General features: G+C 40.9%; 1 protein-coding gene across 4 annotated transcripts; it reads left to right on the forward strand.

Annotated features, from left to right (window-relative positions):
* The first annotated feature begins 8,253 nt into the window (after nt 1-8,253).
* On the forward strand, nt 8,254-12,666 carry c(3)G (crossover suppressor on 3 of Gowen). Of its 4 annotated transcripts, none has more exons than XM_089264460.1 (9): nt 8,254-8,406; nt 9,507-9,641; nt 10,363-10,640; nt 10,710-10,920; nt 10,984-11,160; nt 11,229-11,738; nt 11,794-11,935; nt 12,016-12,254; nt 12,315-12,666. In XM_089264460.1, exons 3-9 carry the CDS (start codon nt 10,426-10,428, stop codon nt 12,399-12,401), a joined length of 1,581 nt encoding a protein of 526 aa, XP_089120586.1. In that variant the 5' UTR covers nt 8,254-8,406; nt 9,507-9,641; nt 10,363-10,425; the 3' UTR covers nt 12,402-12,666. The 4 variants fall into 4 exon arrangements, with proteins under 4 accessions (XP_089120586.1, XP_089120585.1, XP_089120587.1 ...); XM_089264459.1 differs by having other exon boundaries at nt 11,794-11,889; nt 11,955-12,254; nt 12,315-12,665; XM_089264461.1 differs by having other exon boundaries at nt 10,468-10,640; nt 11,794-11,889; nt 11,955-12,254; nt 12,315-12,665.
* The last annotated feature ends 891 nt before the right edge of the window (nt 12,667-13,557 follow it).

Genomic DNA, 13,557 nt, shown 5'->3' on the forward strand with positions numbered 1-13,557 from the left:
ACCATTATCGACAGCTGCTGCTGCTGCTGCTGCTGTTGCCTATCTATAATACCCCTCCCCCCCTCACTCTCTGTGTGAGTGAAAGAGTAAGCCCGGCTCTAAGCACATAATGCTCGCTCTCCCCCTCATTTGAGCTGACAAAAGTGTATTCAAAACTATGCAAATTTTTGCTTTGATTATGAGTATTTTGGGCTTGACTTGCTCTGACTGTGACTGTGTGGGCGGGGCCGCTAGCTGGCTGGCTGACTGCTTGGCTGCTTGTCTGGTTGGCTAAAAGTTTGCGTTTGTTTGAATTGCGGCGCTTCGGATGCCGTTTCTCCAGCCAAGTCCAACGGCTGCTGTCAGGCGAAACTTTAAGCTAAATTTTGGTTTCGCTTGCCTCGTTATGGCCAGCCAGGCAAATCACTTACACACACACACATGCACACGCACACACACACACATACACACATGCATACACATACCACACAAATAATCAAAATTTATTGTTCAAATTAGTGCAAATATTTCACAGCCAAGTTAGAGCGCCGCAGATAGAAAGCCACGGACGGGTTGTGGAGGGAGCAGGCGGTGGGCAGTGGGCGGGTCTGAACAACAATTTGTATGCAGCGTTGCAATTAGAAATTTCTGACATTAATAAGCAGCAATTTGTGAACATGACACCCCGAAGAGCAACAACAACAGCAACAACAGCAGGAATATAGGTAGAAGCCGTCGATGTGAACGGACAACGAAGCTCAAATCCTTGCAAAGAAGCTGAGACTAAAATGTGGCAATTAGTTAGTTGCTGGCCTCATAATGTTGTTGTTGCTGTTGTTGTTGTTGTTGTTGTTGCAGCTGCTTGTTGCTAGTGTCGTATGCAGACTTTGCTTCATTCTCAGCCACAGCTCAACTCACATTTAGCTGCAAATTTAAATTTTAATTATCACCCTAGCAGCCCATGCCACGCCCATGCCAGGCCGATGGCCAGACAATGATAGTATTAAGCCGGCTGTTAAGCCTCAAGTTTGCGTCCAAGACCTGCAAATATTTTAATACAATGACTAAGTTGGTTGCAACAATTAAGAATATCAATTACTAAGCCAAGCAGATGAGAGTCTCAAGTGCTGTGAGAGAGCGGCGAATTTCGCAAATGAGCACAATAATCATATTAGTTACCACGACGGCCAACAGGTGGCGCCAGGCAACCGCAGATAATAGCGTGCGCAAATTCAGCATGCAAATTCATCGACAATTCGAACATCAAAGCGAACTCTGTTCGCATTTCAGCTTATTATCAAATTTCGAGTAATGTAATCTGTCCCACTCATCCTCTCTCTCTCTCTCGCTCTGTGTGTCTCTTTTGTTGGTATCTTGTACAAGATTTTAAACATAAATACATTCATGTGTAAATATATGTATGCATTCTGAGAGTCTGTTGTTGTCCTCATTTATGGACGCCGGCAAGCTGGAGCAAGCATATGGGTGTCCTCTCCCCCCTTTGCTTTTGATGCTGATATTTCATACAGCGCTGATGCGTGTCTCTTTTTTTGGGAACATATGTATGTATGTATGTACGCTGCGGACTCTGTTGTCGATGGAGCCACCGAACGAACGAACGTTCGTTCACTCCTATCGGCTGTCTCTCTCTCTCTCTCTGTCGCCGTGTCTGCCCCTGTGCCTGAGCCTGGGCCTGGGCCCCTCTGTGCGTGTCCTTGTTGCGGGTATTATAATTTTATCAAGAATTCTTTGACTGCACATAAGACGACGCGTCGTCTACGAAATCAAAAAGTATTTACATATACGTATGTATGTATGTAAGCATGTATGCTATATGTCAAAGTAACCATCGATTGCATGAAAAGTCTTACGCTTCTCTTATGCATAATACTGTTCTAGAACAAAAGGTTCGTTGACTGCTTTCTTATTTGGGTAATTTTCGATCTCTGTTGAGCTTATTTTTATAGGATTTCTTAAACAATACGCGCACACACTTCTTGGAACTGACTAATAAAGATTGCAAGCGAGCCTTAATGTGCACACCTCCAGCATTATGGACTTTCAAATTTGAACAGATTTGTTCACGCAATTGCTGGGTATTTTATGTACGTGTACGTAGCTGGAGCAGTTGCAAACTACTTCCAGAAAAAGGAAGCCTCATAATTGTCATTCATTTGCATACATGCTCACACTCTACATTTTGAGACGACTTGGGAGTATTTTAGCTGAGGTATGGTATTTGCCTTATTACTTAGAGCAGTGCTTATGAGAAGGAACTACAATTTCATTATTACTTAGGGTTTTGCTTAAGACCCAGGTATTATTGATTGTACATTTGGCATGTTATATATATATATAAATATTATAAGTATTATTAAAAGTAAATATATAATATATATATTAGTAAAATATATATTATATTAGGGTTATGCTTAAGACCTAGGTATATCGTTATCGAATATTAATTGTTTAATAATTGTACATTTGGCATGTTGTATATATAAATATTATAATTATTATTAAAAGTAATTATACGGTAAATATATATTATACAAATTATGAGTAACTATTTGAACATAGTATACATATATTTCAGTAATTATAGGTAATTAAAAGTAATTATATATTATAATAATTATAAATAATTACAACTTCATTCCAATATGGATTCTATAGAAGATAGAGGTGACGGTAATTATAAAGTAATTATATATGTATATTAAAGTAATTACAAGTAATTAAAACAGCATTTGAAGGTGCAAAGGCAATGTCGCTCTCTGCCTCTCTCTCTCTCTCTCTCTCTCTCACTCTCTCACTCTCTCTCTCTTTCTGTGTACTCGATCTCCCTGTGCTCGCCTCCAACTGAGCAAATGAAGAAAAAACACATTGTTAAATGGAAACCAAAAGCGAACACTTGCGCTGTTGCTGTGTGCTGGTGCTTCCGCCAACGTGGAAGCCGCAAGTTGTAAATTGGATATTTGGGAGCTTGTGACAGGGCCATCATGCTTTAATATTCTGCCAGATGCCCGAAAGTAGGTGCTCGCATCTTCTGATGATGTAGTCGTTCCGCCTGCCGTTTCTCGCTGCAGTCTTGATACGCTTCAACCTAAAATCAGACATATACACACATATATATAACTTTAAAAATAACTTTAATTTTAAGTGTATATTTGCTTTTATATGAATTTGAAATTAAAGTTCATTTTCAGGAATTGATTATGAAATTTTAAAATAATTTCTCGTTAAACCAATTACTAATTTCTAATGTATCCAGGGTCAAAGTGCTTTGTATTCCTTTGTTTTTTTTTTTTTAATAAATGATGTAGTGGTGGGAGCAAAGGCTTTCAATGAGCAATTCCGGTGGGCATCGTTTCACATACAGAAATGGCCATCTCCTGAGATTGGCCTTTAAGAATGCCTCTCAATTTGGCGCAGAGCCTCAACAATTTACGTTACTTATACAAGATGTAAGTACTCAGTGTTTACGCGCGCGTGTGTGTGTGTGTGTGTGTGTTTGTGCGTGTATTTGAATGTTTTGCGGGAGCCTTGAGGACAAGCTAAATGAAACGCGTCGCGGCTCCTAATCACGCGGTGGCGACGCCAATTTTATGGCCCCCCGGCACAGTAGGCGCCAAGCAACAGCAGCAGGAGCAGCAGCAGCAGAGCGGGAGTAACGGGAGCGGCATCCTCCCCAGCCAAGTCAAAGCCCTCGTATTTGTCTGTGCGACGAAGCAGCTGCTACCGACGAGCAGCCAAAGAGTCGCAGCGACTGTAGAACACCCAGCCCTGAGCGAGGGGCACAGTGCCTCAGCCGGAGCCAGAGCCAGCTAGGAGTGTGATGACGTAAACGTTGGCAAGTCGAGTACAAAAGACTTCATCCGTCATATGCCGAGCTGAGTTGCACTTGGCAGCGAAGTCAGTCTCAAGTTGATGCAGGAGTTGCTGTCACACACACGCACACACACACACACACACACACATGGGTTTCAGTATCAAGTATCACTCATACGCACGCAGCTGGCTGGCAACCAATATGCCCCATTTGAGCCTCACGCACACTGTATAGCGAATGAAAGCCAAACCCGAAGTTCGCCAGGCCAGGCTGGCCCAACTTAGAGTGTCCCTAAAATAAAAAGCAAAGTTAACAAGTTGTTGCCTTTTGTGCTACACATAAAGTAAGTATATTTATGTGTGTGTGTGTGTGTGTGTGTACTTACTATATATACATTTCAATGTGGCTTTAGAGTTATGGGGCGATGTGCAGATTTCTGTTATCTCTTTGTTGCCGCGACCGACCGGTAAATGGCGAGCAAGCAAATTTTTGAGCTCCTCATCTTTCGGTCCCACGACCACCCGACTCCTTGACTCCCCGGATCCCCGCACAATAGCCATTCTCGTCTTTTTGGCATATTTTGTCTTTTTATACCCTGAACCCATTGAAAATGGGAAATCAGGGTATAATGGTTTTGTTAAAATGTATGTAACAGGCAGAAGGAGGCGTGGCAGACCCCACAAAGTATATATATTCTTGATCAGGGCGACGAGCTGAGTCGATTTAGCCCTGTCCGTCTGTCTGTCCGTCCGTCCGTCCGTCCGTCCGTCCGTCCGTCCGTCCGTCCGTCTGTCCGTATGTTTGAACGCGTCGATTTCAGAAGATACAAGAGCTAGAGACTTCAACTTTTTTTTAAAATGTCCGTATATATCACGCGGATATCGAGTTTATCACTAAAAAACGATAACTCATTCCGATACTTTTTTATCGATAAAAAACCTTATCGAAGATCACTAAAAAAATTTTATCTCCTACATCTTTCAAGCTAGAGTCTCCAAATTTAAAATGTATATTAAGACGCATGTCATACAATTTCGGTTTTTGTTAAAATTTACCCCCCACCCTTAAATCCACCCCCTCACCCTTATCTTTGTAAAAGTCGTATATCAAATACTAGAGACTTGTGTTTCGGTATACACATACATTTAAACAATATGAATAAGTTCTGAAAGTTTCATTACGATAGTACGTCTAGAAATTAAATTATTCAACAAATAAGTTCTCCTAATATCGCCAACACTGCAGCGCAACCCAAGCGCAATCGCCTGTATATGTGAGTGTGTGTGTGTGCGTGTATTTGTTTGCATGAGTGCGTGTGTGTGTGCTAATTATTATTGAAATATCAGTTGCTTGTAGGGTTCAGGGGATCTCGTAGTCGAGCAGTCTCGACTAGAGCTTTCTTACTTGTTATTTCGGGCGTTTTGTTGGTGGCCTTAATATAAATTCGTTAACGTTAACCTTTTGGCAGCTGGCTGGCGTTATCCTAAATCAACAATGCCTGCAACAAGGACTTAGGACCAGGGAGTTGCCTTCAATTGTGCCAATTGCCAGCCGCTTGTCAGTTAATCAAAATAAAAGCCCCCAGCCAAAAAACGAAAAACCAAGAAGAAGAAGACCCAGATGGAGATGGAGAATATAAAGCGAAAAGGTGGAGGAAGAAAAAAAACAACTTTTAAATAACAAAAGAGTAAACGCAGCCAGAAGACTTTCAGAGGACTCGATCAGGACTATGGCTGGCTATAGGCGTGGCTGGTGTTGTTTCTGCTTCATGATGTTGTTGTTGTTGTTGTTGTCGTTGTTGTTGTTGTTGTTATTTTTCTTGTTATAGTCTGGCGCGCCGCCAAATACAATTTTTTCCCTTTTGCTTTTTTGGCACACAAAACCCAACACGCTGTGCTTCTTCTTCTTCTTCTTCTTCGCTTTGCTGTGTTAGAGGTTTTCTTTAGTTTTTTGTTGTTGTTGCTTTGCATTTCTCGCCTGCGATTTGGCGTTCGCCTCTCGCCTCTCGCCTCCCTTCTCTATCCTCTCTCCTCTTGCCACGGACCATATTTTAGTGCATCGATGGCGAAATATTTTTCAATTTTTCAACACATTTGGCTGGTAGCAGCAAAACGTTGCTCATATTTTCACAAGCTGTCAACATATATCTTGTTGTGGGTGGGGGCCGTGTAGGTGGCGCCACTGTCGACGGCGGCTCCTGCTGCTGCTGCGTGTGCATTTCTGGCAGCACTGTTGCTGCGGCAGGCAGTGGCAGTGGCAGTGGCAAACGGCAAACAAGACTTGTAGCAAGTGCGCTCACGCCATGGCCACGCCCACTCACATATGAAAGTGACTGTACACACACACACACACTTACACAGAGACAGAGACAAACACACACACGCACACTAACTCACGCTCCTGCTCACTGATTGACAAAGGCAAAGCAGACAGCGGGGCAGCGAAGGGACTGCTTCTGCCGCTAGGTGGCGTCTGGCGGCTAGCGGCAGGCGTTTGCTTGACAGTCAGCGCCAAACATGGCATAAAAATCAGCGCCGACGCTCGACGAGCTCGCTGGCTCGTAAATGGGCAAAACACTTTTACAAAGTGCAGCACATAAGCACACACACACACACACACACACACACACACACACACACACACACGCACACAAACAAACACGCACTCACGCACACAAAGAGAATAGAGCGTATGAGGGGAGAGTTAAAGCGAGAGTAGTGAAGATTTGTTAACGCAATGGCGGCGCACTTAACACTCAGCTTAATCTCCATCCATCTCCACCCCGCCCGCCTAGCGACAGAATTGATGGCGTTTTTGGCGAGCGACGCTTGATGCGCGCGTTTTCAGCTCGATTTGATGGTGCTCTTTGCAGTGCCTTTTGATTGCCGCTCCTGACCTCAGCAATTAAAGTCGCCACGTAAAGCCTAGTCTAGCGCCCGACTCGTGACACGCACGTGCGTGCGTTCGGATGTGCGTGTGTATGTGTGTGGGCTGGTGCGTCTGGGTTTGATTTCAATTTAGTTGTGCTATTGCCTTGCTTGGTCTACCACAACAAAAAATAAAAAGAAAAAAATATAAGCCAAATAGGCATAAAGTAGACCGAGTACATACCTCTGTCTCCCCCCCTCTCTCTCTCTCTCTCTCTCTGTTTCAATTACCCTGGAAATCCGGCCGAAAATAAAACCTCGTATTCGGCAAGCATTTGCCTAGTCTCGGTCGCGGTCACACATTGCATGCCAATTGATGATGATCCTGATGAGCAGTGGAGCGTGGGCTAGGCAGGCAGGCAGGCAGGAGGCGGAGGTATGTGGGCGGGCGGCTGGTGCATTGGAATGTGAAAACGCGTTCAATTGAAACTGGGTTACAGCTTTGGGGTTACGGGTTATGGGCTGTATGAGCTTATAGGTTATATGGCTAATGGCGTAGATTGGGTGCGTATGTGTGTATACGTATGCGTGTGTGTGTGTCTGTGTGTGTGTGTTTGCTTTTTGTTTTTTGATTATACGAGCACATATTGGCAATGGCCATGGCCAAAGAGCAGCCCAGACATCGAGGTCAGCTGATTGAATACACATACATGCATGCATATGTACATATGTACATATGTATGTATATACGTACATCGCACGATTGTTGCTGGTGATGCTGATGATTTGGAGCAGGTCCTGAGCGGGAACTAATTGATTGCCTGACAAAGATTCCATAGACATACATACATGCATATACATATATACATAAACACACATATACACCTATATGTGTATGTATGTATGTATACATATATAAATAGCTGCAGTTGGGGCTTTTGCGTGCGCTCGGTGACATTTTGATTGATTGTTGATTAATTTTAATTGCTTTGGCAGTGACTGAATGGCCTTGTGATTAATTGTTTGATTGTCAGCCTAATTAAATATATAGACATATTAATAATTGTCAAAACAAGTTTGTAATTCAGTGAAATTACCTTAGCGTAGTTGATGATTGAAATGCAATTTTGATTGATACTTTTCTGATTCGTGGGCGACGCATCTCACATCGTTTGATTAAGTTACTTGTAATTTCTTAAATACACAATGATCGATCAGGAGCAGTGAAGTAATTGATGATTCTTAACGAATTCCATTTAAAAAATTCTTATTGTTTTTCAATACGTATAAGAGATTTTGAAAGCAGAGCTGCCAGGGTATCCACCTGCAAATAATTTAGTTAAATATCAAAAATTCATATGCTATCGGATATTGCAAACTGAATAGGTGTATCAATGTATTCTCTAATCATTGTGCTCTTAATTAAATGTATTAAAGCTTAATATTTTATATATTTCAATACATTTTTAACTTCCAGAGATTCAAGACACTTATTGAAAAATGCCATTCACAGTAAACATATGAAAAATATCGGCTTATCGATACTTTACTGTGCTGGCAATGATCAATAGCTGGCTCAGCTAGCTCAGTTCTCATTGTTCAATCGGACTTTCGAGCAGGCGTACGTGAAAGTTTCTTTTTGTTAAGTCAAACTAACATTTTTTAAAAATACATACATCGTAATTTCATTGGCTAAAGCATTTGGAGACATAATTCTTGTTAAATCAGGTGAGCTTTCACAACTCTTTGTGCAATGTACTTTTATACTAGAGCCTTTAAAACGAGAGCTGCGTAAATATTTCTGCATCGTTCCATGACATTCGAGAACATTTGTATATGTACATACATACATATGTATGTATGTATTTATTTGCATACTAGAGACTTTTATGGGCAGGGTACGTAAGCATACATACATATGTACATATATGTATGTGTCATCGGTAAATCTATGGTAACAAAGACAACTTTCATTTGCGAATAGCTATACATACATACAATATGTACATACTTTACATACATGTATATATATAAGAACATTTTGTGTAAACCATTGAAAATAGGAAATCAGGGTGTTAAAATGTATTTAAGAGGCAGAAAGAGGCGTTGAGGACCACATTCTTGATAATGGCAAGAGCTGAGTCGATTTAGCCCTGTCCAGCTGACCGTATGTGGGCACGGGTTGATCTCATAAAGCAGAACAGCTAGAGGCCTAATTTTATTTTAGGTATCTGTTGTATGTATAAGACTTTTCGCAGACCGCAGCTGCCGGCGTAGCCACATATACAAAACTTGCATTAAAATCAAGCTCGTGATAGCTTTAGGATTATCGATACTTTCTTGGGCTGGCAACGACCAAAAGCTGGTTTAGCTAGTCATTGCACGTTTTCATTTTCGAGCAACAAACACGCGTATCACTTGTGAAATTATATGCATACATAGCCTTTATTTAACAAGCAAAGTACGCAAATAGATCAGCGCATCATTCGATTAAACTTTCGAGAACAATTTCCCCTTAAAACAAGTAAGTTATTCACAAATCTTTGTAATATTTAACAAAAATGAAATACAGCGAAACCTTCGAGAAGAATTGATTTTATAAAATGGGGACAATTTTTTTAATAGGTAATTAAATAAGCATCATGTTGTCTCATAACGTCGCCATAGATAAAGCCAAATAGAATTTTCATTTATGAGCAGACATAATTTTTTAGGAAATTTTTTTTCTAATATGTATGTAAGTTTTCGCAGGGCAGCGTAGCCACCCGAATAAACTTGGCTAATTAACGCTGAAAAACTTAAGTATCGATAATTTCTTTTACTTGCAGCTAACAATAATTGTCGAATTCAGTCGTGTTCTTATTGCACGCTTTCGCTGTCAGCAAACCGGCCGTGACAAATTTCTTGTGGTATTATATTGGAGACTAGAGCAATCGACAAGAAAGTCCCGAGATAGATTTCAAGTAAGTTCGCAAATCTCTGCAGTATGTGTGTTAATACGTTACGTAAATATGTGCATACATACTATGCATGTAAGTACATAGTATGTTCATTGTTCCGCGACTTTTAATCAATTAGATTATTCAAAAATCATTGTTTTTTACATGAAAACCTATGCAATACGCAGTATACGTAAACACGAGTATGAATACGGTACTTAAATTATTGCCTTTTTCAAATATAAAATATTTCATATATAAATTTTTTATCTGTATTAGTGACCCGAGCTGCCAGCGTAGCCATCTGTAGTAAAATTGCATGTGCATAAATTATCGCTGGCACTATCGAATATTGCAAATTGAAAAAATGTATAATTATATTATATAATCATTGTGTTCTTAATTTACTGGGCAATAGTCGCATATTTAGTATTTATCAATTCAGTTTTAACTATTTTCGGCGAATCATAACACAATTCTTACAAAAAATATCAATCACATTAAACACGTGCAAAATATCGGCTGATCGATATTTTGTTGTGCTGGCAATGACAAATGAGCGCACTGACGCGTTCCAATTGTAAATTTTCACATTCAGAGCAACCTTCGAGAAAGATTGTTTGTTAAATCAAGTAAATTGTGAAGGCACCTTAGTTTCTGTGTATTTTGAGACTAAAGCCTTTAATTAACAAGGTGCATAAATATATCTTCATCACATTGTTCCATAAACATGTCGTCGCTAAAGGCAAGTGCTAAGGAAAATTCGTGTAAAAATTTTAAGCACACTTCGAAATCTGGAAAAAGCAAAATGAACAGGACATCTGTAATCAAGTCCATCTCTCCGCAAAAGGTGCCGAAATCTGATCCGACAAGCACCACAAACGTGCTGAAGTGTTTCATGCGCCATCACAAGCGGTCCCTGGAGGAATTGAAGAAGAAGTCGAACGAGATGTCCGAGAAAATGGAAAAAACTGAGATTTACATTGCCGAGAAAAACCAGGAAAACGCTCAATTGAAGAAACAGTAATTTCAACTATTGTAATTGTATTTATAGTAACATATTTGTTGACAATTTTTAACTTTCGCTAACAGGCTGCAAGATATTAAGGAGCAACTGGAGAATGTGAAGGATACATGTAATGGTTTATCTAAGGAAAACTATGAGCTGAAGGAGAAGTACATGTCTTGCCACAAGAAGTATATTGAATTAGAGATTTCCTATGATACAGAATTCACAAATTTGAATGCCAACATGGTCAAACAGAAAGCTGATTTAGAAAGTGCTAACCGTCTAAATGCACAGGTGAGTTAATGGCAAACAGAATGCATAGAAGGCGAATCATATCATCAATCTTATCATGTTTAGCTGAGGGCTGAGCACATCGAGCAACAGCAGGAGGCGGCCCGAATCCAGGCCGTGTTGATGCAGAAGGAAAGCCAATTGATCGAAATAAAACTGAAGGCAGATGAACTGCAGGCCTATAGTTTCGAACTGAAGGCGGCTTTTGACGAGTATAAGAAGAATATGTCCCTGAAACATGAGGTTAGAGAAATCAAATGGGTGTGAACACAATTCTAAAAAAAAGAAAAACCATAACTCTTGTATTATAGCACGACACCACCAAATTGGCAGAAGAGGTGAAGGAGCAGGCGTCTACAATTCGTCAGCTTATACAAAACAACGAGGAGCGTGACGTTGAGTTGCAGTTAGCTTTATCTAATCTGAAAAAGGCTGAGGAGTATAATGGAGATCTTTTAAATCGTAATAATCAGTTGTCGAATGAGGTGTCTGACATTGCTAACCGTATGAGAGTTGAAGTAGAGAATCATAACAAGAAGACTGGGGAATTAAATATGCAGATTGTGCAAATGGTGTCTGAAACAAAGCGTTATCAATCCGAAATTGCTAAGCTCGTAGAGACAAACAACACTTTAAAGAATGTTAATCTCGAGGCTGCTACTGCCATGGAAAATGAGATGGCTAAGGCTAATCAGGATATGCTTGATCTGAAGATGAAGTGTGAACAACTTCAGAAGGAGCATTTGGATACAACCAAAACCTTATTAGCCGAAAAGGCCGACTTGGAAGATAAGTTGCAGGCTCTGAAGGAAGTCCATGAGGTAATTACCAATCAGCAAGGGCCAAGATGTTAAATTAATGCTTTTTAATTCACAGGCAAACATCGTAGCACTGGAGGCTGAAATACGCCAAAAGGAAGAAGTCCGTTCGGAGTTTGAACAAAAAGTTGCCGAACTGGAACGTCAGAAAAATGTGAGTGCGATAATTGGACAATCAAAAATTGAAGACTCTTGTAATTGTAAGCTCTCTTCTAACAGAACACCATAGCGGAACTTACCTATAAAGTAAACCAAATTAAGAATCTCTCTGTCCTTCCAGTAAAAAGCGCTTTGCTAACCACTAACCAGACCCAACCGAATACTAACAAAACCAGTCCATCGAAATCCATACCTGTAAATTCAATAGCCCCCACTGAGATTTCAACAGACGAAGGCACACCTGCACGCCGCAGGCAAATTAAGCGACCTCTTGCTACACTTTACAATTCTGATTATAACACTGAAACCGAGGATGAGTTTGAGAACGAGATAGGTCATAATCCTACAGCCGCTAAGATGGTATGATTCCATAGCATTAATAATGTTCAATTTGTAATGAATTTCTTTACTCTATTACAGAAGAGAATGAATCGCTCAAAGGGTTCCAACAAGAATAAATCTGCTAAAAATTTGAGTGCCTTCGATAAATTGAAAAATAATTTATAAGTCAACTGTATTTGTAATTCATACATAACCAATTCGTATATTTTTCACTTAATACTTGCTCAGCTCAAGTATCTCTGTTTGAAAGCCTCGACGAAAATATTTTAATTTTGTTCATTTGAATGTCTATGACATGTGCTTAAACATACAAATAACTTGAATTCAAAAACTGTACCACTCGTGGTATTGACTCACACTTTTATGGTTTTTAAACTTTATAATCCTATTCTTAATCACGTTCAATAAATGGATAATGTTCTTTATTTATTGTATTTAATTCATTAGAATAATCTGATTTGCGGTTATAATTACGAGCTTAGGCTTCATTGAGGCAATGATCAATGCGTGACTTGGACTAGCTTAAGATGATTAATATTGATGCTGCTGACTGATTCATGTCAAGTGCTCTCAACCCGCTGCTCATCAATTGATAAGAGCCATCAATGGACCTGATTCTTCGCCGCTAATTCAAGTTTTTAACTTTGATTAGCATTTTGCAGACCGCACAATGGAGCACTGTGCATGCGTATACATGCCGTTGCCGCTGGCCAACCCAGAATGATTGATTGGATTCTTACCGAACAAACGCCACCAGTTTGTCCACTTATCCACTTAACCATCCATCACCATCAGAGCTCGGGCCCCCTCGGTCGCAATTCAATAAAGTTAAAGCCGCAACGCCACGCCCAGCACATGACCATGGGCATTGCCCCTCTGCCAGCACAACAACCATTGCTAATTGTATTGCGGAGGAATAAACGCCGCAATCCTTTCAGTCGCCTCGCACCACAGCGGCGACGGCGGTGGCAGCGACAACAGCAGCGGGAGCAGCAGCAGCAGCAGCAGCAGTGACGGCGGCAACAAGAGCAACTGTTTACTGCCATCGCTACAGTTACAGTTACAGCAACAATAACTCATGGGAAACAACGCGCCATTGATACGTTTTGGCGACAATAGCCGCCCGCCACGTCTGCCACGCACCGCAAAAACTAAACAGGCCCCCGATGCTCGGTTTAATCACAAACAAATGCGTCCGGCCACTGCTGACAGAGTGGCCCAACAACAATAAAGTGCCCGGCAATCCGTGCGCCTCACCAAAAACAATTGCTGGCTGGCTGACTGGCTGGCGTCCCACATTATCCGTCCCACATCGCTTTGT

Source organism: Drosophila navojoa, chromosome X, assembly GCF_054131105.1.
Source record: "Drosophila navojoa isolate 15081-1374.11 chromosome X, UAZ_NAV_1.0, whole genome shotgun sequence".
In the NCBI taxonomy this organism is placed as follows: Eukaryota; Metazoa; Arthropoda; class Insecta; order Diptera; family Drosophilidae; genus Drosophila; species Drosophila navojoa.